Source organism: Perca flavescens, chromosome 14, assembly GCF_004354835.1.
Source record: "Perca flavescens isolate YP-PL-M2 chromosome 14, PFLA_1.0, whole genome shotgun sequence".
NCBI lineage: Eukaryota > Metazoa > Chordata > Actinopteri > Perciformes > Percidae > Perca > Perca flavescens.
Genome location: NC_041344.1, coordinates 2,351,735 through 2,352,436, shown reverse-complemented (window position 1 = coordinate 2,352,436; position 702 = coordinate 2,351,735). Strand labels below are relative to the sequence as shown.

At 47.3% G+C, this 702-nt stretch overlaps 1 protein-coding gene across 1 annotated transcript in view; it reads left to right on the top strand.

Annotated features, from left to right (window-relative positions):
- The window catches only part of plekho1a (pleckstrin homology domain containing, family O member 1a), a 33,509-nt gene continuing 32,807 nt past the window's right edge, over nucleotides 1–702 (top strand). Inside the window, exon 1 of the mRNA XM_028598092.1 lies at nucleotides 1–74. Within this exon, the coding sequence (XP_028453893.1) occupies nucleotides 1–74 (74 nt within the window). The remainder of the gene's footprint in view (nucleotides 75–702) is intronic.

Sequence of the window (702 nt, the reverse complement as noted above, 5' to 3'; positions counted from 1 at the left end):
ATGAATAAATCACGAGCGCGGCAGATTCCCAGCTCAGCTAGAGCGGGTAACGCCAGCTCTGCAGACGGACCAGAGTCAGTCAGCACCGGGGAGCGAACCGCGGGGACCGAGGTCACAGGGCTGGTGCAGCAGCTGATATTAGAATATTAGACCCAGCACCGGAGGTCTGATCCCCATGATCTGATCCCGAACCCCCGGGGACTCTCTGCCAGATCAGCAAGCTTAACGGCAGCAACAGAAAGTTTGCTGGGATTGGTAACGGTGGCGTAACGGTACCGTTACAGCCGTGAACTGAAAGTCTGTTTCCTCAGTCAGCTGGTTCGACTCTCTTGGGGCGAAGTTGTCTCCGGCGGGTAGAGACAGAGAGTCAGAGGGAGGCAGGGAGAGAGGGGAATAAATACATGTGACATTATGAAATAAAATCCCCCCCCAAGCATTATCAAGAGTACAGGTTTCCAAAGTAAGTTTAGCCTGGGCTGAAAGCAACACTGGTAGGCTAGGCTGCCGCTGTTGCCTTGGAAATGACAACATCCGGTCTCTGAATATGAAATAACAAGCCTTTTTTCATATCTATTTCCGAGTGATGTTATTTTTGTTATATGAAATAGAAAATGAAAATATTTAATACATTTCTCCCATCCCCTTTTGACCATGAAAAGGAAAAAAATGCCTTGTATTTCAATTTCAAATGTTGTATTTTAA